The sequence below is a fragment of the Lynx rufus genome, unplaced genomic scaffold (assembly GCF_022079265.1).
Source record: "Lynx rufus isolate CCGP_SWC_20201006 ecotype Redwood Valley unplaced genomic scaffold, mLynRuf1.p SCAF_21, whole genome shotgun sequence".
Taxonomy (NCBI): Eukaryota; Metazoa; Chordata; class Mammalia; order Carnivora; family Felidae; genus Lynx; species Lynx rufus.
In genome coordinates this window covers 20,987,813-21,012,749 of record NW_025814836.1, presented here as the reverse complement: position 1 = coordinate 21,012,749, position 24,937 = coordinate 20,987,813, and the positions used below count along the sequence as shown (strand labels likewise).

The 24,937-nt window shown below is 47.8% G+C and overlaps 1 protein-coding gene across 2 annotated transcripts in view; it reads left to right on the top strand.

Moving 5' to 3' along the window:
* The window catches only part of NTRK3 (neurotrophic receptor tyrosine kinase 3), a 380,742-nt gene that overhangs the window by 313,685 nt on the left and 42,120 nt on the right, over positions 1-24,937 (top strand). For both annotated transcript variants that reach the window (XM_047086792.1, XM_047086791.1), the window contains 3 exons: positions 4,011-4,141; positions 13,436-13,608; positions 16,682-16,925. In XM_047086792.1, the coding sequence (XP_046942748.1) occupies positions 4,011-4,141; positions 13,436-13,608; positions 16,682-16,925 (548 nt within the window). The remainder of the gene's footprint in view (positions 1-4,010; positions 4,142-13,435; positions 13,609-16,681; positions 16,926-24,937) is intronic.

The following is a 24,937-nucleotide window of genomic DNA, read 5'->3' as shown; positions in this document are numbered from 1 at the left end:
TCTCCTCCCACACTCTTCCCGTCCCACCCCTCCTCCCCCGAGCCTCTGGGAAGGTGCACCTTCCTTTTGCCTTGGGTGATAGAGTCCAGGATGAGCAGGGTAAGAGGAGTCGGATAGGGTTGGAAGAAGGGAAGGTGGAGGGGCGACGTTCTGTGGACCGGATGATCTTGGTGGCCATGAAGTAGGGTAGGATGGAAGAAAGGCGTGGACAGAACGTGAGCTGGGGGCCGTATGAAGGAGGGAGTCCTTCCTTGGCCACTCTCTGGCCTTGTGAACTTTAAGAAGCTGCCCCTGCTTCCATTTTCCCATCCGTGAATGGGGCACAATAGCCCTTGTCTCCGGTGCTTATCATCAGAATTGAATTTGACCAAAGAGTAGGATTGGCCATCGAATAACTTCCCTTTGCCCTACTTCTTCCAACTTAAGTGTGGGGTGGGGGCAGCTGCTCGGATGGTGTTGTGGAGTCTTGAGTCTTGTTGGCTCATGGGGCTGTCCACGCAGAAGTGATTTGCCTTATGCATTTGGCCCAAACCCAGCCTCTCTCTGCGGAAGCCTCCAGGTGTCTTGTGGAACTTCTTACCACCATGGCTGGTGGTGGGGAGGGGGGGGAGGGTGTTCTCTCCTGGGGGAGGATTTATGGTGGAATGGAATCTGTTTTTATTTTCCATTCCTCCCGTTGCCCTTTCTAGATCTCCCCTCCCCCTTTGTGGACAAAGCTCAGGTATTACTCTCAAAATACTTCTCCCTGAAGACAACAAGAGTGAGCCAGGCCTGTTTTATTCTGAGCCACTGGGTGTTTCCAAGTCTTTGGAAAAGATCTGTTTGCAGATTTGGGGAAGACACTTGGGTCCGTGGGAGGCTTCTGCTTCGTGTTTGCAGTAACGTGCTTACCTTCCCCCCTGCCCCCCCCCCATGACTGTGCAAGGCCCACGGCTGTTAACACTGCCCCCTCCCGTGGTTGGGGCTCCATAGCTGCTGCCACACTGTCAAGTCCTGGGATGTGGAGGGAGGGTTGAGAAACGGTCCTCTCTTTGCCGCCTCCACCTGACTTGCCCGAACCTTTCAGGGCCTGTGATTCTTGCTGCCGAGGGAGGGAGAGGAGGGAGCGGGCTCCGAGACTCGGAAGCCGAACACCAGAGCCCACTCACTGTGGAGCTCCCCCGTCCTTCCGTTTTCATCCTGCTCCCGGCTACCGTGAGTGAGGAGAGCTCGCAGGGCTGGTGAGGTGGCCCAGCCCGGAGCTGGACCAAGGGACCCAGAGATTTATATACTGTTAGCTTTGCCTTTATGGGGGTGTGTCCGGAACATAAGGAGGCGAGAGAGGCATGGTCACCATCACATGCATGAGTAGCTGAGGCCCCGAGAGGGACCTTGATGCAGCCCAGGCTGCACAGCTCGGCGGGGAGGAGGGGCCTCTGTAAGTCCAGGCTTGCAGGCCTTCGGATGGTGAAAAACGGATACAGCATTTGTGGACACACGACTGTCTGTTAAGAGCTGGCCAATTCCTCCCCTTCCCATGCCCTCCTGTTCCAGTGGTTCTCGAAGTGGGGTGCCCGGACCAGCAACGTCAGCATTACTCAGGAACTTACTAGAAAGGCAAATTCTTAGGCCCCGACCTAGACCTAGCAAATGGGAATCTCTGGGAGAAGGACCCAGCCATTTGCTCTAACGAGCCTTCTAGATGATTCTGTGGCAGCTCAGGTTTGAGAACAACACTGCCCTCTTACAGTGCCGAGGGAGGCTGGGGTCTGGGGTGGGGTCTGGGGCCAGAGGGAGCTTGTCCCTAGTGGTTTGGCCACTCTGGCCTGTCCTGATGCTCTGGATTCTACTCCCGTCTCAGCCGTCAGCTGGGGACTCCTGACTTGTCCCTTGTTTCTCCTGCTTGTAAAATAATATCCATAATGATGCAACACTTAAGAAGACTTAAGGAATTACAAACCTTCATATGCAATGGCTCGTGTAGTAGGTGAGTAGAACTTGTGTTATCTTCCCACACCCATTTTATAGATAAGGAAACTGAGTCCTAAGATGCTTTGTGAGGCACCCAAGCCCACACTGTGTGGAGGATCCAGGTCTCGATCCAGGTGCCCCTGACCTCTCATTCCTTACCAGTCCTTGCAATGTTCAGAAGTGCAGACGTGGCCTTATAAAGCTGCCTTCCCAGCCCATTTCCACTCCACGGCCACGCCAGGATGTTCACCTTGCAGGACCCCGTGCGTCATCACTAGTCACCCGGGAATGATTATGCCGTGATGAGCAGATGGCCTCCCCCGAGACAGGTCCTGACCTCCCATTTTGTCTCAGTGGGAGACTCTTTAGCCTTCCCCTTCAAGGCCGACGAATACCATTCCTCAGAGGCTAAGAAATAGCAACAGAGGGTGTAAAGAAGGGAACCAATTTTTAATTCCCTTGTTGCGAAGACTGGGGCAAAGCCCTGCAGAGCACAGCCACCACCTGGCAGTCACGTGGCCCGTGAGGAGCGGCCACCAGCCGCTGGGAGCCTGCAGCTCTGTCTTGCGGGGGAGGAGAGAAAAATGCTCTGTAAATGCTTCCTCCCACAGATCCGCGGGTCATCTGGGACACCGTGGGGAGACCAAGAATTCTGATAGGAAAAAACAAAACAAAAACAAAAACAAAGAGGTTTGTATAGCCTATTCTGAAAGGAATTCCCAAGCCAACCAAAACACTAAGCAAAGCCTTGCAGCCACCCTCGTCTGTTCCCGTCACATGTGTCCTCGCTCATGGGGACAGTCTGCCATAGTCCTCTGTCTTCGGTTTTCAGTTTGGGACAAGGTCATTTGAGACAATCCTCTTTCCTGGCTCTGCAATGCTCTTTGTAGTGTTAATACAGATGTTTAGTGGGCTTCTGCCTGTTGCACAGTTAAGGGGAAGGTCAGTGAGCAAACCTCTGGCTTGTGCCTTACATCACTAGCCCCCTGCTCGTTCTATTCCTTCGTAGCATTCTTTCCAAGTAGATGGGACGGCTGAGGTGATATCTCTGCTTTCTCCTGGCAGATGGACTTAGCCTGCTGAATTAGTGGAGGGGGTCACAGCTGTTCTCTGCCTGGACCGTGGTTCTGGGACAGTCTCTGGACTTGGCTTTCATGATCTCATTGGTCTTCCAGAGGAGAGGGATTTGTCAAGTAAAGGCTTCCCCCAGATAATTTAGCTGCCACAGAGTCATCTCTATCACAAACCAGGCACCGTGCTAGGATTGTGACAGCCATTCTTGTATAACAAGAATCGTGTGTGTGTGTGCGTGTGTGCGCGTGCGCGCACACACGCACACACACACACACACACACACACACACACACATTGTCCCAGGTGCTGGGCCAAACTCTTCAAATGGATTATCTCATATCTTTACAAAACTTCAACAAGAAAGGTATTGGTGTTAATCCCATTTTATAGATGAGGACATCGAGGCACTGGGATGAAATAACTTCCCCAAGCCCAAAAAACGAGCAAGGAGGTGGAGTCAGGATTCAAATCTGATTTTGAACACCCCAGAGACCTCACGATTCCAAGTGCGGTCCAAGGGCCCACAGCACACAGGTTACCTGAGGGTTTGTTAGAAGTGCAGATTCTCAGAGCTACTGACTGAATCAGAATGTGCACTATGCCCAGGGGATTCCTGTGACATGAGAGTAGCTGTTGAGACTGATCTATATGTGTGTATATCACACACACACACACACACACACACACACACACACACACACACTAACTAGTTATACCAGAATCCTGTGCTTTAGCTACTGTTGATTCTGTTTTCCAGCTGAGGCAGCTGTTGTTAGACAGGTTTGGGGTGGGTCAGGGACAGAGGTGAGATTTGGTTCTGCGTCAGACTGAAACCACAACGTGATGCCCGTTGTCATGCCCGAGTTGGGGTTCCTGGCCGCGTCTGCCTCTCCCTGGCTGTGGACCCAGAAGTAGAACCCCCTGCTGTCATGAGGACAGGTGCCTAGGACTGATCAGCTGCTCTCCCCTCTGTCCCCCTCCTACAGACGTGCAGCACATTAAGAGGAGGGACATCGTGTTGAAGCGGGAACTGGGCGAGGGAGCCTTTGGCAAGGTCTTCCTGGCCGAGTGCTACAACCTCAGCCCGACCAAGGACAAGATGCTCGTGGCCGTGAAGGTAAATCCCAGAGGTCTGCGGGCCCCAGGAAGGAGGAGGGGGTGCTGGGGGCCGGGGAGCAGGCGGGAGAGGCTCGCTCCATTCCTGGTGTAAAGGGGCATTCTTCATCCATTGTAATCAGGGGCCCTTGCTCTAAGGGCAGCGAGATTTCCGTTGGATCCACACCGACTTCCCCTGACTTTGGAAGTCAAGAACTACGGCACCTAAGGGGGCTGTGCCTGAGGCGCAGCTAGAGGAGCACGTTAGCCTGTGAAAGGGCCTGGGTCCCCATCCTTGTCCCCATCTGGCCCTCCTCCCTCCTCAGTGACCTCAACAGGATGTGTCGTCCGTGCCTGGAGAGTCACTTGACGTTTCTCAGGAATAGAATTGAGTGAAGGGTGGGCGGCTGAAGGAGAATCTGGGAGCCCCCGGTCAAGGGCAGCAGACGTCACTGGGAATAGAAGGAGAAGAGTGGGGAAGGACCAGCTACTAACTAAGCACAGGGAGACTAGTGAGTGAACCCGGAAAAATTTCTTATACCCCCACGCATGTGATCCGGGCTCAGACCCCCGAGGGTAACTGCCTCCTGGCAGGTACTTAGACGGACCCAGGAACCACAGGACTTTTGTCTTGCTGAACCAGCAGTGCAGGAGCTGAATTGTGTGGGGTGGTAGAGAAGAGACTTAGCACCGGTTCCCCACCCCGCGCTCCGCCTGCAGAGAACAGCTTCTCCTATAAATCAGTGCTAAACAAATCTTTGAACATGATTTGTACGGACAAGGGCCAAGTAGGTGTCAGGAGCCCTGCTCTGGAGCGTGGGCTGACCTCCATGGGTGCCACAGGAAGGCCTCTGAGAGGAGGGTGAATTCTGCCTGGTGTCCTGGGCTGAGAGCAAGAGATACCGCCCCCCCATGAGGACTCTCACTGGGACCTTAAAAGGGTCCCGCCCTTAGCACTGAGGGCTCCAACCAAACCATTCACAATGACAGTTCCATGCTTCTGTGACTTTGGGGTCTGTATATTCACAGTCTTGTGTGCCTGCATATTTCCTGTCCACAGAGGGCAGATGGCCTCCACAGATGCTCTGCAGCCCCCAGGGATAGCGGGGGAGTCAGAGAGCCTGAGGGAGACCCCACGCTGCCCCTGATTAGCTGTGCAACCTCACACAAGACACTTAACATCTCCAGCCCTCAGTTTCTTTATCTGTACAATGGGAAATATAATATCCTTCCTTAAAAGCATTGGTGATGAGGGGCGCCTGGGTGGCGCAGTTGGTTAAGCGTCCGACTTCAGCCAGGTCACGATCTCGCGGTCCGTGAGTTCGAGCCCCGCGTCGGGCTCTGGGCTGATGGCTCGGAGCCTGGAGCCTGTTTCCGACTCTGTGACTCCTTCTCTCTCTGCCCCTCCCCCGTTCATGCTCTGTCTCTCTCTGTCCCAAAAATAAATAAACGTTGGAAAAAAAAAAAAAAGCATTGGTGATGAAATCACACAACATGTAAAATTGTTCATCCATTGTTTGGGACATAGTAAATGCTCAATAAAGAGTACTTGCTACTGGTTTTTATTATCACCATCATTCTCAGTGTTGGTCTTATTGAATGTGCTTAGACACATGACATATGGCCTTCCAAGCTTACACTGACCAGCTGGAATAGGGGGTGCTGAACCTTTTCTCTAAAAGGGCCAGATAATAAATATCTTAGGCTTTGAGGGCCATATGCTACCCGTTACAACTGCTGTCTCTCTCTCTCTCTCTCTCTCTCTCTCTCTCTCCACACACACACACACACACACACACACACACACACACACATCTATTAGAAAAAATATATGTATATTTTACAAAAGTAGGCATTGTCTGCTGACCAAGGATCTGGAAAATAAATAAGGAACTAGAGTATATTTTCTGTGAAGGCTAATCATTATTATTGCTAGACTGCCTGAGAATAAACTTGTTCAGTGTACCTCCATAGACGCAGGATGGTCAGATAAGCAAGAAAGTCTTTAAACAGCTTGGACCAGGGGAGTGGAAAGATTTCTAATTTTGTCTCCAAACAAGGATTCTGCACTGCTCTGAAACTTTTAATTTATCGGGAGACACTAATCCACTGGGCATTCCAATATCCGTCTGGGGACTGGTAAATGAAATGGACATTTTTGTGCTTTGAGCAGGAAATGAAATGATGGCCCCAAACCTTGGGAAATGTTCCTCACTGAGTGGTCAGGTGTTAAAGGACAGTACCTGGATTGGATAATGCAGAAAATGTGTTTCTGTGTTCATCTTTTTTTTTTTTTTTTTTTTTATTTTTGGGACAGACAGAGACAGAGCATGAACGGGGGAGGGGCAGAGAGAGAGGGAGACACAGAATGGGAAACAGGCTCCAGGCTCCGAGCCATCAGCCCAGAGCCTGACGCGGGGCTCGAACTCACAGACCGTGAGATCGTGACCTGGCTGAAGTCGGACGCTTAACCGACTGCGCCACCCAGGCGCCCCTGTGTTCATCTTTTTAAGATGGTTTTCTTCTCTCCTTGGGTCTGGGAATGTGGAGGAGACGAGTGCCCCAGGATTTTACAACATTTGCAGCCCAGGGGATCCACCCAGACTCCAGCCCCGGGAGAAGACACTCATTTACTCTAGAGAACGGTCGAGAAATGGTGTTTCCTGTTTCTCCTCCTCTTTAGATTTTACTGCTTTGTGCAGGCTCCCTCTTCTTGAGGCTGTTCTCATATTGGTGCAGGGTAATTGTGGACTTTCAGAGAACACATCTGAGTATAACCCAAGGTTAGGTTTTCCCCAAATTGTGGCTTTAAATCAGTTGGCAAGAATCTTTTGCCCGGTGGTTGCAATAGGGGAGACGGAGCAGACATCACAGCCTCTGTTCTGAAGATGCTTGTAGTCTGCTGGGGAGACAAAAGAAGACCCAAGAAAGAAGGAGAGCAGGGCAAGACAGAGCGTAATTTGTGCATAAGGGTAGTGTAAGACTGATAATATGTGGTTTATATTTTTAAATAGGTGGTGCCACTTTTAAATAGTCACTTGACAGAGAATACATTTGTTCAAAAGATCTCAAAGAGTCTCTTCTGATAGCCAATAGCTGATAAGAACATGAGAAAGGTGTCCAACCTAATTAATCATCAGAAAAATGCAAGTTGGCCATATTGAGATACCAGTGAACACCAAGCAGAATGACAACATAGTGGTGACGATACCAAGTGCTAGTGGGAAGGCGCAGCAGTATGACCATTTTGAAAAAGTTTGGTATTCTAGAACATTAGCATACTGTGTGACCTAGCACTGCTACTTCTAGACCTGTACCCATTATCTATCTATCTATCTATCTATCTATCTATCTATCATCTATCTTTCTATCATCTATCTACCTATCATCTATCATCTATGTATCCATCCATCCACCTACCTATTTATCTATTTATCTATCTATCTATCTATCCATTCATCTATCATCTATCTATCATCTATCCATTCATCTGCTATCTTTCTATCTATCCATCTATCTATCATCTACCTATCATCCATCTATCTTTCTGTCTATCCGTCTATCTATCATCTATCTACCATTATCCTCTCTCATCTTTCTATCATCTATCATCTAATCTATCAATCATCTATCTATCCATCCATCCACCCACCTATTTGTCTATCTATCTATCTATCTATCTATCTATGTATCATCTAGATATATATCTATATATCTATATCTATCTATATCTATCTATCTATCTATCTATAATTCCACTTATTTCAAGTTTAAAAAACAAGTAAAACTGAACTCTAGTGGTAAGGGATTTATATTTAGATAGTCGCAAGTATTTTACAAAAGCCAAGACCGTGGACTGCATAAGTCAGTGTAGTGGTCACCTTTGGGGTGAGAGAAGGAATACTGGAGGGGCGGGGCATGCAGTGGGAGCCCTTCTGGGGGTGTTGGCAATATTTAATTTTTTCCTTACATCGAGGAAACACTGGTATTAGTTTTGTAATAATTCAGTGTGCTATAAAAGACTTTTCTTTCAAAGATTGATCGTATTCCTAAAAATATGCCCCATTTATTCATGCCATAAATATTTATTGAACACTTACTATGTGCCTGGCACTGAATGAGACCCTGGGGATGAAAGAGGAGAGGGGACGCACAGGCCTCTGTAGCTCACATCTCTGAATTCTAGCACAGTAGAGCCCGGAAGGGAAGTTTCCGAAAGAAGAGGAGGGCATGTGCAGAATGATGACAGCAGCATCTCACAGAGAATGCTGATTCTGGTGCTCACGATATGCTGGGCCCTGCTCTTAGTAATGTCTGTGGGTAAAGGTTTGTTCTCACGGCCTCCAGAAGCATTAAGCATCACCGCTATCCCCATTTCACAGAAGTGGACACTGAGGCACACAGAGAGAGGTCAAGCAGTTCGCCCAAGGACCCGCAGTGAATCAATGGTGGGGCCACCTCAGATCCAGGCAGGCCTTCTCCTTCCCAGATGAGGGGATGAGCCCCTCGTCACTGCTTTTCCTGGTTCCCCGTGTCTCTCCATGCTCTGTCCCGGGGGAGTCCCCCCATTGCTCCAAGTCATGAATTCTTGTGGTTTAATCTAGTGTAGCGCTTGTCCTGTCTGTGGAGGCTTTTGTTTTAACTTCAATGAACCACATAATCGACTTCCGAGATACCTAATTCGTTCACGGTTTTGTTGTTATCTGAATTTTATTTCTCCCTCTTTTGGTGGCATACCTTCTTGGTTTTGTTTTGTTTTGTTTTGTTTTGAAATAATTATTTCTTTACTCTCTTTGAGCATTTACTTGTTTTAACATCGCTATCAGCCTCTTCCTATGAAATTAATGTTATCTGCAGGAAATTCATGTTGTGGTTATTGACGGTTTTAATCATTTGGATCCAATAATCTCTTTCTTCCAGTTTGTCTGAACGCCAGCTCTTGAGTTCCCTTTAGTTTGGAGAGTTGTTTTGTTTTTGTTTGGGGCAATCATGATTTCCAGTTTCAGTTAGTTTGCACTGGAATAGGCACTGAAAACATTTTTAGTGCAGAATCTCAGATTTTTACTACTTTCCCAATTTCTTAAAAACATAGGTTTTCCTCTTATTCTTAACACTTTCTAAACACCGACCTTTAGTAGGTTTCTCTAAAGTCTTCGTCTCAGGCTCCCATGAAAACAGCCAACACTTTGTACTCATATTTCATTGCTTTCTATGACGTTTCATTACATTAAGCAATGACATTAACAGATGGATCATAAATGATTTTGGGAAACAATCAGAGCTGACCCTTGGCAAGCTCCCCTCTGGGACAGAAGTATCTGTCTGAGTATCCAATTAGCAGTGAGTATTCAGGGCATAATAGATGCCAGTCAGAATGTTCCTCAGAGGGTGATGGACAGTACCAGTGGATTTGGCCAGTCATGTGGATATAACTTGGTGGAGAGTTTTTCTGGCCCAAAGAACAGCATGTGCAAAGGGCCTGAAGCAGGTAAAAGTTTGGTGGGTACAAAGGACAGAAAGACCAATGAGACTGAAGTGTAATGAATAAAGGGGAAGAGGGCATGGGAGGAAATGAGGCAGAGAGAGATGGGGAGACCTGACATTTGGAGCCTAGGGGTTTGGATTTTATCCTGAAAACAGCAGGAAGCCAATGGCCAGTTTTAAGCTAAGAAGACAGATGAGATGAGAGAAGGGCATCCATGTCTGTAATAACTACCCATCTTCCTCTCTCATAAAATCGTTTGAGAGTGTCAGCAAGAAGTGGCTGCGGATTTTCAGACTAAGAGAAAGATGATTTTTATACTTAAAAAGTGTTAATTGACGTGTGCGTGTTTGAATATTAAAAGTTTGGACGTTTAGAAATGCGTGCATCCCCGCACATATTAAATGGGTTTCGATGTGCGAGTGAAATATGAAACCAAACACTTTGAACTATCCCTCCGCCCCACCCCCACCCCCACCCCCCTGCAAGAGAAAAGGAAACTGGAAGGCGGCAGCCCTGAGGCTGGACAAGAGGAGGATGTTAAATGACCTTGACAGAGTCGGGAGCTACTGAGAAGTTCGAGTGTTCTTGCCGTCAGGATGGCTTCCCTTCCATGTGACCAAGGGGCCCCAGTGGGACCCAGGCCTGGGGGTGGGGAACGTGAGAGATGGCACACTTAGAGAGGAAGATCAGAAAGTGTGTTGTCCTCAAATTTGGGAGGGAGGACAAGAAAGGAGACAAGTCAGGGGGCAAATTCCAGATCTCTTTGTTCTACGGATACTGCTCAAAGGACCCCGCCTCGACTTCAGAGACCCGTCGGTGAGACCCAACTCCCTGCAATAATGGTTGGCAGCCGTGATGAGCACCAGTTCTGCCCCCGGCGCTCACCGGTGCCACTGACTGGTGATCCACTTTGAGGTTTCCCAGCCCCGAGGAAGGGGTTGGGTGTGTGGATGCCCCTGAACAGTGCAGGAGAGTCTCTGAGCTGGTTTTCCTCCTCGTTAGTCTCCTCCTGTCATCTCTGTCCCAGATGCATCTATCCCTAGGGGTTGGGGCCATGTGCATCCCTGGACCCCAGATACCAAACCCGACTTTTTGCCAGTTACATAGGAACTTCAGGTTGGACCCAGGAACCGGAAATCCCAGTGTGAAGGCAGAGAGGGAACTGGCAGCAGAGAAAGGCTGTGGCGAGACTAGGAGACAGCGGTTGCTTTGTGCCCCGTCTCCCAAATGAGGAGCCTCTGTCCTCCTGGCAGTGTAGGGTGCCAGGCTTGGGGATGCTGGCTGGCATTGCTTGAGAGCTGAGAACGGAAATATCCCGTGACTGCCATTGGTGTCCAGACGGTGCAAGAGAATGATTTACAGAGATGGAGAGAGGCCATTTGGCTGGCCCCAAATTTGATCTACTTTTCCTTCTCGTAAATCCAGCATCCACATAAATCTTTGTAGTCCTCTATCCCACCCATGCTGGGTTCCTCTTTTTCTCCCCCCTCTTACTCTTCATGAAAATAAATAAATCACCGGCAGTCATCCTCTGCCCATGGCCCAGCCCATGCAGCTCGGGAGCTGGGTCACCAAGAGGACCCTGTCTCACCATGACCCTGCCTTCTTCCACCCGTAGCAAGAAGGCTTTGTAAATGCCATTGTTACTGCTGGACGTGGTCACCCAGCAGCCTACTCCTTCATTACTGGGTAGCTTCCCTGAGCAGAGCAGAAGAGGAGCGCACATGAGATCAGAGGCGGCAAAGTCAGCGATGGGCTGGACCGCCCCCCTTCCTTCCGGTCTGGGTCTGCACCACCAGCTCAGCATCCTTGTGGGGCCTGGTCCCTCTGCCATCAGGCCACATTCTCGCCTTTCCTGGCCTTCTCCTCTGCCCTTTCACACTGTTTAACTTCTGTGCCCACTGTTCCCTTGGGGACATACCTAGTGACCGATTCATCTGGTAAGTTAATCCAGCAGGTGCGCTGCACAGGAAAGTATCCTGGGCTCCAGATTCAAGCTATGGCTTCTTGGCATGGTCTTTGGCAAGTCACTTCCCCATTCTAGACCTCAGTTTCCTGACCTGTCACGTGGGAAAGCTACACCGGGTCAATTCCAACATTTCTGTCAATAGTAGAATCGTTTACTCAAACACGTTTTTGGTGAAAGCTCCGAATTTTGAAAAGAATGAAAGGTGGTATTGGTTGAAGTTGGAGTGGATTTGACCTCTGGCTGAGAGACCGCGGCTAGAGGCACTGCCACCGAACTCTGGGGGTCGAGAGGGGCTGAGGTCCTGTTTAACTGTACACCTCTGTCATTTCAGACGTGTGAATGTGGACTGACTCCCAGACAGGGCTGGGCCTCAGTTTCTCCCAACTCTAGAAAGGAGCAGGTGGAAGCTGGTGATGTTTAGGGCCCTTCTGGTGCCGAGTCCGTCATCAGTAATGTGTGCTAATGACTGATGAGGTCTGATGGGCCCCCTAGATATGAGGCTTGCATATTCATGTTCCCACAGTGCTGTCAGCCGAGGCAGCCTGTGGATTTCAGTTAACGGGCATTGCGATGGCCGGAGAAAGACCTCGCTGGGGCCGCGGGGGAGGGAGTGGGGGGGCTTTTGGTGGTACCACGGTCTACGGGGGAGCGCAGTCTGCCTAAATCACCAAAAAGGCCACATGCTTGGCAGAGAGGATGCAAACCCATCTCATGCCAGTCTGGATTTCACTAATCTGAACATAGTGTGCATACTTCACCCTCCCCCGCCCTCATTGCCTCATGTTGTGTCCCGTGAGGTTACTAAACCGTGTTGGCTGAAGGAAGTGGGTGTTGTTTGGCCCCATTTGCCTTCTGAGCTTGTGAGGAAGTTGAGAAAGCCCAAAGAAATGTGTGCGCACACCTGCCCAGGCCGTGTCTCCTGCAGGAAGGGGCCCTCTCCTTCATTGGTCATGCTCCTCTGGCCTAACATGGCTGCATCCCCCTGGCAGTGCCCTGTCCACGATCCCTCGATGTGCTCAGCGTCTTCCACGTCAGTCTCACGGTCCCCTTCTTGTGCTGGAGCCACCACACTCCTACCTGACACCCCTCCTGGCCATTGCTTGCCCATTTATCTTCCTGGGCCCTGGGGCAGGTCTGATGCCTCCCGCTCTTCCTGGGTTCTCCCTCCCCACAGGGGCTACATCGTGGCATTTTAGTGGCCACCGGATGCCCACCTCCCCATCCCACCCTGGGACTTGGAGGGACTTCACCCCATTCTGGTCCTGAGTGGACCCGGAGGCTGCTTCCTGTTCACTGCCTTCCCCATAGCTGCAGCCCCACTCACTCTCCAGTGCCTCCTTCACCTTCCTACTAGGAGGACACAGGCGCCTTCTAGAAGCCAACACGTTCATGTTTCTCTGCAAATACGTACTCCTTCACCATCTAAACTCAAGGAGTAGAAAGAACAAGGAGACTTTATTATGTTGTCTGCCTGATTTCTGGTAGGCTCTGGGCAAAGGCTAATTTGTAGAGTTCAAGCAATGGGGCGGTGGTTTTCCCACTGTTTCTTTTAGCTGTGGGACCATTTCTTGAAGGAAGCCTTAGGGGAAGAGACCTTTGTCAGATTTTCCACCTCCACAGCTCCCTCCCTCTGCCATTCACACCAACCTCGGGGGGAGTGTAGGGCTCTGAGATGAACATGAATTGAAATCACTGGCTGGTGGATGGGAGACGGGGTCAGAAAGTTGGTTTCTGTTTCATGAGAGATGACATGATTTGTTGTGAACCCGCAGTCTTTATTATGGGCAGGTTTATTCCCAAGAGGGGAACAGACAGGCCCTGGTCCTCCGGTTGCTGAAAAGCATGTCGTGCATTGTTACCAGGCCCTGAAGGATCCCACCCTGGCTGCCCGGAAGGATTTCCAGAGGGAGGCTGAGTTGCTCACCAACCTGCAGCATGAGCACATTGTCAAATTCTATGGTGTGTGTGGCGACGGTGACCCGCTCATCATGGTCTTTGAGTACATGAAGCACGGAGACCTCAACAAGTTCCTCAGGTAAGCAAGGACTGCGGTCCCCACCCCTAGTCCCCCCACCCAGTTCTTCTGAACCCCTGTACTTCACCTGGAGTCAGAAGTTACCCCCACTTAAGTCTGGGGATTAGAAATGAGGCGTAGCTGTTCAATCTTCCATACCATCTCCTGAGGAGCAAGCTTCAGACCTTCGTCACTGATTTCTGGTGGGTAACGTTGAGGGGGCCATGACAAGGGAGTATTTTCTTCCTGATCACAAAGTAGACTGGCCACAAGAGAAGGCTCTGGAATGAGTCCGAGGAGGGAGCCCCTACCAGCCTGTAACTCTCAGCTGAGAGACTCTAGAGCCGCCCTTTCTCCTGATTCTCTGAATAGCTTTCTCACTTTGTGCCTTACATTTCTTAGTGCCGCAAAGTAGAGCTAATTACACCCCTCCTGGAAAACTTCATGGTGGAGACTTTTTTCATGATGAATAAGAAGGCCCAAGGTTACAAGCTCATCAGGAGGCCATGATGGTTGAAAAAGAACAGCAGATTTTCCTTGGATAAATTTATAACCGTGCTATCCAGTACCTTGGCTACGTATGGATATTTGAATTTAAATTTACACTACTTAAATAGAATTCAAAAATTCATTTCCTTGGTCGCACTAGCCACATTTCAAGTACTCAGTAGTCACATGTGGCCAGTGGCTACCATGTTAGACAGTGTAGTATATGATATTTTTATGAACAAAAAGTTCAATGGGATGGCACTATTCTAGAAAGGTCGGATTCGTGGTAAGAGGGTTTCCCCAAACCTGGATCTAGATCATCTGGATTTTGAGGTCCTCTTGAGGGAACTGGTAAGAGAATGGAACCCCAGCCAGAAGTTCTGGATGGGGTTGCAGGGGTTGGAAGTTCTGGTGGGGGGCAGACTCTATCTTCCCCAGGGAGGACAGCTTCTCACCACTAGAGCAGAGTTAACACTCTTCAGCTTCCCACTTCCAAGTAGTGCCCAGATGCGGAGGGGGCAGCCATGTGTGAGGATCTGTGGAATTCAGGGTCCCAGGAAGCAGGTTTGAACAACCAGGCCCTAGACACTTAGGGTGTGGTCTTAGCCACCTTTGAACTCCATCGAATCCCATGGCCCATAGTGACATTTTCAGAATTCGAATGTAAGTCATAGAACACTGTGGCACACTCACCAAAAACTGATGAGCATGTCCTTGAAGTGAGACATTCCTTGGGTGCTGTGGTTTTAAGGGGGAATGGAAAGGGCCCGTAGCAGATAATGAACTTTTCTTATGAGCTGGATTTCCAAAAAATGGCCCCCGAGGAGTGGAAAGTATCTGTAGGGTGTTTGGAACCTCCTGAACTTGGATTTTCACAGCGAAATTTATTCCTCTCTTGGAGAACTCAGCCCTTATCATAAGACAGACCCGGGTTCGCATCCTGAATTTGTCACATCTTACCCATGTAACGTAGAGCAAGTTCTTAAACCTTAATTCTCTTTCCTAGGAAACAAGACTGTTAACTGCTTCAGACGTTTGCTGTTATGAGTACTGAATGATTATATTTGTATACCACTTGGATGAGTTTTCCATGTAGCTGGGTTTTCAGTCAGTGAGAGCTACTATTAAATTATTACAATTACCATTTTATCAGAACTGTGAACCAGTCACTAACACAGGCAGTGCTGTTTCTCGGTATTGAGGATCTTTAGGCTGTGCTCGCACCCCCTGGAATGGTCAGAGGGACATGCTCCATTTTCCACCGAGCCCTCACCACAGATTCAGCGGTGCCTTTAGCCCCATGTGCCACACACAGGGCTACAGAGAGCTCCTGGTGCCTCTGTGCGCCACTGTCATTCCCAATATAAGGGAGGAGGGAGAAAAAGAGGCTAGAAGGCAGTTGGTGGCTCTTAGGGGCAGGCTGCAGTGTCCTCTCCTGGTAGACAGGAGTGCAGGCTTGCTGGCTGACGCCCCTTCTTTGTGAGCTGATGCCGTAGCTCTCTTTTGGAGGGGTGAAGTAGGCAGATCCCACAGGAGACAGTAAAATGAATGTGTTCATATTTAATGACTCCTTTCAGTGGAAATTGGAGAAGCAGTAAAACAGGCTGAGGCCTCTCTGTATACCAGGGCTCCTTGGTCCACAACTTCATAAATAAGGGCTCTGGGTATGGTTACGGCTCATTGGGCTTTCTGGAAAAAAGAGTGAATACTGAAAGTGACCGATATGACAAGGCAAGGCATTAGGATAACAAATCCGGGCCTTAATTTGGGACGGAGGGGCAACCGAGGCTTCAGAGGCCTTGGCTTCAGGGTCATAGGGTCTCTCCAGCCGGCTCTGCCACCAACAAAAGTTACCCAGTCCTAGGCAGCGTGGTGGTCAGTGTAGGAATGTGGACTCAAGACCCCTGCTAATCAACAGTGTGGACTGCCCACTGGCAGCATCAGCACCGTGAACTTGTGGGAAATGCAAATACTCAAGCTCCACCTAGCCAATCAGAATCATAGGGGGAGGAGCCCAGGGTTCTGTTCAGTTGGCCCTCTGGACGATGCTCCCTGAAGTTTAAAGCTCTCCAGAGCCACACGCTGCCTGGTTTCAGTCGGCCTCCTGATTACCCATAAGGCCACTACGGCACTACTGTGACTTTGGCCAGGTGATCTGATCATTTTGTGCCTCAGTTTCTCTATCTCAAAATTGGAGTGGGAGGATTAAGTAAATTAATAGATGTAGGGTCCTTAAAGCAGTGCTTGGAACAGTAAGGGCTCTGTAAGAGTTAGCTATTGTTGTTTTTTTTTTTTTTTTTTTAACGATTCTGTAGTAGATATCTAGAACCCAGGAAACTCCTGAATAGCATTAAGATGTTTAAAAGAGTAGATGTATTTCCTGATCCATTAGAGTATGTCTGCATCATCTTAGCTGGGAACCTGGTTGTACTCATATCCACACTCACATGATGTAATATTGGGTAGATAAGACTAGGCAATAAGTAGGCTAGGAGAGATTTTATCCATGTCTGTGGTGTATTCCAGAGATCACGGCATCCAGAAGACTACTCCCCTTGATCTCCTGAATTCTCCTGTCCCCTGTCTTCTCTCCCACCCTTCACAGGGCCCATGGGCCAGATGCTATGATCCTTGTGGACGGGCAGCCACGCCAGGCGAAAGGCGAGCTGGGTCTCTCCCAAATGCTCCACATCGCCAGTCAGATTGCCTCAGGCATGGTGTACCTGGCCTCCCAGCACTTTGTGCACCGGGACCTGGCCACCAGGAATTGCCTGGTTGGAGCCAATCTGCTGGTGAAGATCGGGGACTTCGGCATGTCCAGAGATGTCTACAGCACCGATTACTACAGGGTAAGGTGGCTTTTCCAGCTGCAGGACTCAGCAGCAGAACTAGCACCTCGCTCACATGTCTTTGTCATTATCCATTAACCCTGTCACTCGAGAGAACACACATGCGCACCTGTGCCCAGACATACACGCAATGGTCATCCTTTGGCCACTTCTGCTTCTTGACATACCTGTGTATTATTCTCTCGATAGCTCACGCCTCCCTTCCCTTTGGACATTTAGCTCAAATATATTCTTCCGTTGCAATGACATATGCATCGTGTTCTTACTTGCATCAATACTCATTCTTCATGCAAACGGACCCATACGTATATGTGTATGCCCAAATGCACACATATTCAAGCTCAACTTGGTACTACATTTTAACATCTTCCACCTCAGTCCCTGATCCAGCCTTACCCACAACACATTTTATTCTCTGAAATTATCTGGTGACTGGGTAGGCTTATCTTGCCTTCAAAGGCAGATCTTAATGAGAAGTCAGAACCCAAAGTAAAGTAGCAAAAATCGTTAATGAGGTGCTGAGCACGATCACCCCAATGATTTAGGAAAGAGGAAGCAAGAAAGCATGTTATTGTTGCCAACTTTTGAGAGAGATGCAGGTTGGCTTTAACAAAAGCTTTCTGATTGTGAGAGGAGATATCACGTTCAATTTTACTTCTATACGTTAATAGGTATCTTATTTTTCTCCCAGAATTATTTTCTCCCTTAGTCTTTGGAAATCCCCTTCTAATGGATTTGAGTGGTTTTGACAGTGTTTTTATTGCCAGGGAAAGGACAAGTGGGCATGAGTGTCATTGACCCTGAAAGAGGGAAACATGGGTGCAGCCTGAGATGCAGAGATCGGGTAATTTCTGAAAAATGATCGGAAGGCACATGCCTCATGAGATGCGTAAATTTTACTTCAGGGACATCGAATGGGTGAAGAGTTTGGATAGGTGGCATCAGAGAAGGGTGGGACAAACTTCTGGAGGTCAAGAGGCATGGCAGCCATGGTGGGGAATGAATGTAGGGAATGAACGATCATATTATGAGTCGAAGAGCTCAGATATGATTGTCCTGTCAGCCTAGGCATGATGGGCGAGGAGGTGGGGAGTTTGGGGGTGGCATGTACAGATCAGTTCTATCTGTATGCTCCTGGTGGCTTTGCCTGAACACCATTGCCCAAGACATTAAAACTGATCACTGGAGACACTTCATTTTAGCCAGGGCCTGAAGAAAAATGAAATATTTAAGAAATGCCCTTTGTGGTTAGAAGTGATTTGTTCATGGTACAACCAAAGGATGGCAGATGATATACCATCAGGAGAGAATATGAGGCAAAGAAGACCAAAGGGCTTCTGGGAAGGTAGTATATCTGAGCAAGCTGGGCCATATCTCGAGCCACCTGCCCTATCCAACATCCCCAGATATGGAGAAGGGAGTATAACGTAGCAGTAGCCACAGATGGATGGCCAGGGCAGACCTGCCAGGAAATACCAAAGCGGAGACTTTCTTTAGCATCTAGGCTAATTTTTTCACTCATTTCCAAGAGAGACATTGGTATCATTACTAAGGGCCATGAGCCATAGATTTCTTGAGTCTGGCTGGAGTTGGCACCATTTAATTGCTTTGCGTTCTGTGTAATGGGGTTTGCTGGCCTGTCTGGCTGAGCTCGGATTTATGTTGGTGTTGATAAAAGCAAGGGAAGGATCATCGTTTTTCTGTGTGAGGCAGATGTGTGATTATGCCAATCTGTTCTCAGCTGGCTTTACCATGGTCTTGGGAAATAATATCTGACCAGAATGTGTGCAGACTCAGCTTTCAAGCTCACTTCAAGGAGTGCACTTACTATTTCTTGATTCTGATTCAGAAGAGTAAAGAAAAAAAAATCACCTCTATCAGTCACCAAATGACACGGCTTTCCTCTTGCTTTAACGACTAAGAACTGATGCTCTTTACTCCTGGGAGAGCAACAAGGGGCAGATCCATCTCCTTCCTGTGGGCGCCAGGGCTGATTGGAATTTGAGGAAGGGAGAGTGAGGTGGAAGACGTCCACTCTCCAGGTATCTGCAATTGCTTTTTTCATGAGTTCTAAGCCAGGCATAAGCTGAGGCCAGCTGGCTTGAAAATGTGTGTCTTTGGTCCCAAGGAGTATGAAATAAAGAAGAGAGTTATGGTAGTAAAAACAGTGCACCGCGGGAAAACTGCGCATCCCACTGATGGTGGGTAGATATTATACTCTCCATATTCCGAGAGCAGCCTGTATCGTATCTTCATGTTCAGTTGCTCACGATGTCCTAACCTATGCACAGCTCCCCCGCCCTCACTTTCTGTAAAACAAAAGGCAGAAGTAGATTTCCCAGAGGTCACATCAGTAATGAACTTTGAAGTCTTGTTATCCATGTTGGAAGATACGAGGGTGACAAAGGTATTCTGCATTGGGACCTAATGTTACCTAATGCCACCATTAGCAGCCATGGGACCCCAACACACTTCCCCTAAACTCTCTTTAATTTTCTTATTTTAAAAATGAGGACAAACATAGTCTCTTGCAGAGTTATTTTGGTGTTAAGCAAGTTAATTTGTGTAAAGAGCCTGGAATACACTACTTAATGGATAAACCATAGCTTATATTATCTTCCTTGGTCCCCCTTCATACCCAAGGCAGGAGAGCCACAGGGATAATCTGGTTTCCAGATGTAATTCTCAGGTCAGACAGGAGGGCCTCCTGACCACTGGAAAATAAACTGGGATCATGCAACTGCCCCAGAGGAATAAGGTCTTTAAGTTGACCACCTCTGGAAAATGTCCTTCCCAGGGTTTCAACTTTGATAGAAATACTGGATCATCAGTACTTGCCTGTTCCTCTGGTTAGTGTTTATATGGTCCTCATAATCTGAGAGTGAAGTCCACGTTCAGGTGATTTACAAAACATTTCTTTTTGTTTGGTATACCAGCTGAGGCTCTGGGGGGAATGCAGTGATTTATTATATAGCAAGAATACTGAAGGATTCTCTCAGCAAGCCGACATCCAGGACAAATTGGCACCTCTCTGCTACTGTAGGTTACGGAAATCTGTTGAGCCTAGGAGTTTGCTGGTTTCTTGTGCCTAATTCAGTTAAATGCAGATGATTCGAGCTTGTGTGTGTGTGTGTGTGTGTGTGTGCATGTGTGTGTGTATACGCAGGTGCACACTCACATATACAAGTGTTCGTCTGCCCAGCGCAGATTCCGTGATGTGTACACAAGAACAAAGAGAGATGGAGACAAGTTCTTCCTTACATTCTTTTTAAAACTTTTTAATTTCTTAAAACAAGAAGCACCATCTGGCTCATGTATGAGTGATACGCAAACGGTTTACAAAGGTGAGCTGCCTGATTTCCTATTACATATTTAGAAAGAGAAAACACACATGTCTGCACCAGAGCGCCAGGACCATTTGTTCTGTCTTCTTAAGACTCTGCCCAGTGACAGATACCTTTCCCTCCTGTGGATCACTCACTCTACACTTCCGAGATGGCTTTTAAACTGGCTTGGACAGGGGTGGGGTTTTGGTGCCATCACACCTTTCTCAGGACATCAGACAACAGTAAGGAGTCAGCGGTCGAATCTGGAATTAAAGAAAGTTTTGAGAGTCCTGAAGAGGAGGAATCTGGGATTCCAGAATAGAAATGTTCGCAGATATTTTTATTTTTGGGGGGAGGCGATATGCTGAAATATGGGAAAAACAGGATCCGAGGGCCCAGTGCTCTGATCCTCCTTACCCAGAGGACCAGGAGAGTGCCTTCCTGTTCACCTGGCTGTCCTTTGTGCCTAGTGCAGTGCCTAGTACTTATAGATGCCCAATAAAAATAGGAATGAATGCATGAAGTCAGAATGGGGCTTCAGAGTTAGGCAAGAAGTAGATTAGGCCAGACCAAGAGTAGTCTGGACAGCAAACAGATGCCCATCTAGGGGAGCTTAGTCTTTGCAGATGTTGTAGGGAATCCATTATCTAAGCATGTAGAATAAGTACCTGGGAACAATGTCCAGAGGACACAGGTGAGTGGTGGTCAGAGTCAAGGATGACCCCAAGTCAGAGTTGAGTCTTGGTAGGGGGTGGAGCCAAGTGTCCAGGAGATATGAGGGGAAGTATGCCAAAATGTCGGCAGAGACACATAAGGGGGACAGAAGGCATGTCTGGCATTTGATAACAAGGGACTGGGTTCTGAGTTGGTGATTCCAGATCAGGGTGCCTGGGAACCCCTGGGGAGGATGTCAACAGTAACCATTTGGATGTGGGAATAATCTAGAATAAACTGATTTGACCGGTAGAATATTTGATTTCGTGGATGCCATGGTGCCCCCATGGCCAGTGATGAAAAGTATAGGCTCTTGGGCCCACATTACCTGGTTTGCATCCCAGCTCCTATAATTCCAGGCTGGATAACCTTGGGCAAGGTATTTAACCTTTCAGCGTCCCCAACTGTAAAATGGGGCTACTAGTCCATATCATATGCATTTACTGTAAGGATTAAGACTTAATGAATATAAAGCTCTTGAGATAATAAATGTTAAATAAATATTAATTAGTGTTACTATTATTGGAGCTAAAATACAATGTCTTCCTAATCCCAAAATGGGCATTTTGAATAAGGCTTACCCAAGTGTATTAGTTAAGCTAGGCCACCTGCTATAGTGAATAGATGCAAATGTATATATATTGGTTCCCACACAAATAGAAGCCTATTTGTAGGTCATATACCAGTATGAGCAGGTGAACTTGTTGGAGAAGTAGCCCTCCTTTGTGCAGTTGTTCAGGCTGCTGGAGCTCTACCCTCTTCTTTGTGTGGTGTCCTTGGTCACCGTAGGCATCCATTCCCATTCCACAGCTGGAAGGGGGAAATGGACATGAAAGAATGCATGTGGTTAATGGGTCTGATCTGGAAGAGGGGCCTGTCTCTTACGGCAAGAACCCAGTCACATGCATGGTCTCACTGTTTTTAAGGGAGGCTGAGAAATGGAGTGTAACTGTGTTCTCAGGTAGAAGAGAAGAAAATGTGTGGTAGTGAGCAGCTGGCAATCTCTGCCACGTTATGGGTGAAGCAAAACTCCTTTCTCTTCCAACATTCCATTCTAATGGCATATCATTCCATGTCTGATGATGTATCAGGAAGGTTAAGATAAGATAGACTTACTTTCTACTGCTATTCCCATCCTGAAGATGGAGAGATTATCCTGAGGTGCCTCTTTTATCCTCTGCTTGCAAAGTCTGGGTGTCACGTGACATTTGTAAACAATGGGGGAGCTTGGCCCCACCTGCCATCTTGGTGCTTCCATTCATCGCCCCTGGAAAGCAAAAAAAAAAGGCATACCAACAAGAAAACACTTTCAGTTGACTAGGTGGGGAAAGGGGGAATGTTCTAAATCAAAGGGAGTCCAAGTTAATTGAAAAGAAAATACATTCTCAAACTTTTGTTGACTAATTAATTCGTTTTTTGTATTACGTGGAGAGAGGCCCTTAGATGGAAGCCAAATAGCTGGAAGTGTGTGGAGGAGAAGCCAGAGCTGTGAAAGAACTTGTAATTTACTTTTACCCTTAAAAACTAGTGATGGTGATTTCAGCCAGCTGACTTGCAGGATTACATAGAGACATCAATACCCCTTGCTCTTTGTTGGGGTTTTGGGAGGCTCACCCAGGAGCCTGGCACCCTGGCACACCTCTTCTCTGCTCAGATGCTGAGTTCTGAGCCCTTTGAGACACAGAATCCAGACAGATGGAGATTATAATGTGCACTTGTATCATGATAGAATAGTTGCAGATGGTGACCTCGCTGGGCAACAACAATGAGCTTCCTCGTATTGAATTCCCAGTCTAGACTTTCTGTCCAATCATGGCAGCCTGGGAATATTTCAGGCTTTGCTCTACTAGGGCAGAACTCTTGTGGCTCATTTCTGTTCTCTGTAGATAGACAGATGCCCATCAGAAGGGGGAAAGGATGTGGCCTGCATGCTGGCCCCCACCAATCAGAGAAGTTATTCCTCCCAAGGGGTGGGATGCAGGCTGGAGAGCATTCCAGTTGTTACTCCAGTAGGTGTCCCCCTAGTTGGAAATCTGAAACAGTGCTAAAAGGATGGGTCTTTTCACAACTCTGTTCATCCCCACCTAGGCAAGTGGCTGCCAACTGCCCTGAGTCTTAAGATCTTTCCTCCAAGGCCAAGAATACTGTGTCCTGACACCCTGCTTAACTGCCTGGAAGAGGATTAGTAGCTGGGAATACTGCTCCTTGAGGGACGCAGACCCATTTTGGAGAGGGCTTAGGCAGACTTGTCTCTGGGCTTTCGGCCATTAGGTTTTCCTCAGTAGGCCGAGGCACCATGGTAGGAAAATTGATTCTATCAGAAGATGAGCATCGCATCCAGGCGGCCCAGTGGCCAGAGCCCTGTTACGGGGCCTGATTGTTCCCTTGCTGTTTGTTGAATATCCTAATAATTTGTTACCCATATTCCTATTTATCTGGAGGAGAACTATGCTGGGGTGGGGAGAGGGGGAGTCTATATTCCATTCCTAAGGAAAGTGATGGTCCCATTTCTTTTTTTTTTATTATTAAAAAAATTTTTTAACGTTTTTAACGTTTATTCATCTTTGAGAGACAGAGAGAGAGAGACAGAGCATGAGTGGGGAAGGGGTGGAGAGAGGGAGACACAGAATCTGAAGCAAGCTCCAGGCTCTGAGGCATCAGAACAGAGCCCAACATGGGGCTTGAACTCACGAACTGCGAGATCACGACCTGAGCCAAAGTCAGACGCTCAACCAACTGAGCCACCCAGGTGCCCCCCGTTTCCTTTTTTTATAGATACATTTTTATTTGGAGTAATTTTAGATTGACAGAAAAGTTGCAAAGATCATAAAGAGAGTCCCCATATGTACTTCACCCAGTTTTTCCTCCTGTTGTCCATGATACATGGCCAACATTTGTTAAAACTAAAAAAATTAACATCGATGCAAATTGTTAATGAAACTAAACTTTGAGTTTTATCAATTTTCCCACTAATATCCTTTTTAATGTCCAAGGACCCACTCCAGAATACTGCACTGCACTTAGCCACATTGTTCCTTAAACCAGTAGGACTTTTTGGTTGAAGTGGAGGTGAAGGGATCCACTACCTATTGTAGACTGTCTTCTTTGGATCTCTTTGCCCCAGGGCAATCCTTAATTCACCTTTCAGAGGCCCCAGAACTCCAGATTTCCCTGTGTTCTGGAAGAGGGGTAGGTGGGCTATAAGAAGTTCTTGAGGAACTCAACTTTATGAGCAACTTGTAATTCCAGACTCTTACAGGAATCTTTTGCAACTGTGCAATCATTGGTCACTGTCTTTAGAGAGCATGCTGATAAGACTAGAGTTCACTAGCTTAGATTAGGAGGCTAAGGGAAGGCTTGGGACTCCTCATGTTCACAGCCCCTAAACTATGTGTATGTTCTTTTCTTTTGCCTTGGGAGAGGGTGCCCCATTCTAGCAGAGAGACATGGTTATAAGCAGACACCTGGGCATGCTCAGAGCTTTAGTTGGCCAGAACATCTGCTGTAGACATGGTGCCATGTTATACACATCTTGAGCGAATTCTGAATACAACTTTAATGCTAAGTCCCATTAAGCTGCACAAAGCTACAGAAGGAATGAACACGGAGGAAGGTGTGGAGGATAGATGTATGCTGATTATAGGTATTACGACCTTGTTTCCTTGATTAAAGCCAATGGATTTGCACAGTAATTATACAAAAAATATCAGACATTTTGGAATCCAAGTTCGTTGAGGGACAGGACTGCTATTTAGGATATCTTGGTCTCAATGACAGCTCTACGTCCAGTTAGAGGCTTTACTTTCATCTGTAAGTTCTGGGGTTTGGATCCTGGTTTTATGGTCTCTTTTAGGTTTTACTTTCTATGGGGCTAAGTTCTAGTGGTAATGATAACTGAGCCCGAGGCTTGGTTTCTTTAGAAAAGAAGGGAGACAGGGCTGAAGATACAAGAATAAAGCCGACGTCCTCTTA